We start from the raw sequence: 1119 nt of genomic DNA, 5'->3' as shown, positions 1-1119 counted from the left end.
GCTCACTGCAACCTCTGCCTCCCAGGTTCAAGCAATTCTCTGCCTCAGCCTCCCGAGTAGCTGGGATGACAGGTGCCCGCCACCATGCCCAGCTAATTTTCATATTTTTAGTAGAGATGGGGTTTCATCATCTTGGCCAGGCTGGTCATGAACTCCTGACCTCATGATCCACCTGCCTCAGCCTCCTAAAGTGCTGGGATTACAGGCGTAAGCTACCACACCCAGCCTCTACTACAATTTTTTAATGTAACACATAGAACTACTTTCTCGGATGTTGCCTATAGAAATGATTGTTTTCCTTTGGGAAAAAATAATAAAATCTGGCAAGTTCTAATTTTTATATCTTTGTTTTATCAGTACTCCTGGAAAAAGTCAGATGGATCTGCGGAAACTGCTTAGAAAAGTCGATGTAGAGAGGTAATACACTCTCATATCTTTATGCCTTCTAAGTCCATTTTAAAAGTTGGCATAAAACACAGCTATTTTTATTTTCAAAACCTTTGTAGGAGCCCAGGTGGAACCCCTCTTACCAACAAAGAAAATATGGAAACAGGAACAGGACTGACTCCAGTGATGACTCAGGCCTTAAGGAGAAAGTTTCAGGTAACCCTTTAGGAAAAGAATATTGGTTCCTTTGCTTGAAAATAAATTGGCCTGGTGTGGTGGCTCATGACTGTAATCCTAACACTTTGGGAGGCTGAGGTGGGGGGATTGCTTGAGCCTAGCAGTTCAAGATGGGCAACATGGTGAAACTCTATCTCTACAAAAAATACAAAAAATTAGCCAGGCCTGGTGGTGCATGCCTGTAGTTCCACCTACTTGGGAGGCTGATGTGGGAGGATCACCTGAGCCCAGGAAGTCAAGGCTGCAGTGAGCTGTGATTGCACCACTGCACTCCAGCCTGGGTGACAAAGAAAGACTGTGTCTCAAATAAATAATCATAATCATGATTTATGATCATAATTTAAAGCAGCTTTCTTAGTAATAATAATTTTTACATGGTACTGTATTTTGCAAAGTACTTTCATATTTAGGCTTCATAAAATTCTATAAAATATAGGTAGGATTGGCCAGGCACAGTGAGTGGCACATGCCTGTAATCTCAGCACTTTGGGAGGC

The 1119-nt window shown here is 42.4% G+C and overlaps 1 protein-coding gene across 1 annotated transcript in view; it reads left to right on the top strand.

Moving 5' to 3' along the window:
* Nucleotides 1-1119, top strand: part of PRR11 (proline rich 11) — a 54066-nt gene that overhangs the window by 51511 nt on the left and 1436 nt on the right. The window contains exons 8-9 of the mRNA XM_011979184.1: nucleotides 358-417; nucleotides 507-603. Coding sequence (XP_011834574.1) covers nucleotides 358-417; nucleotides 507-603 — 157 coding nt within the window. The remainder of the gene's footprint in view (nucleotides 1-357; nucleotides 418-506; nucleotides 604-1119) is intronic.

Source organism: Mandrillus leucophaeus, unplaced genomic scaffold, assembly GCF_000951045.1.
Source record: "Mandrillus leucophaeus isolate KB7577 unplaced genomic scaffold, Mleu.le_1.0 Scaffold20, whole genome shotgun sequence".
In the NCBI taxonomy this organism is placed as follows: domain Eukaryota; kingdom Metazoa; phylum Chordata; class Mammalia; order Primates; family Cercopithecidae; genus Mandrillus; species Mandrillus leucophaeus.
This window is presented reverse-complemented; position numbering and strand designations above follow the sequence as displayed.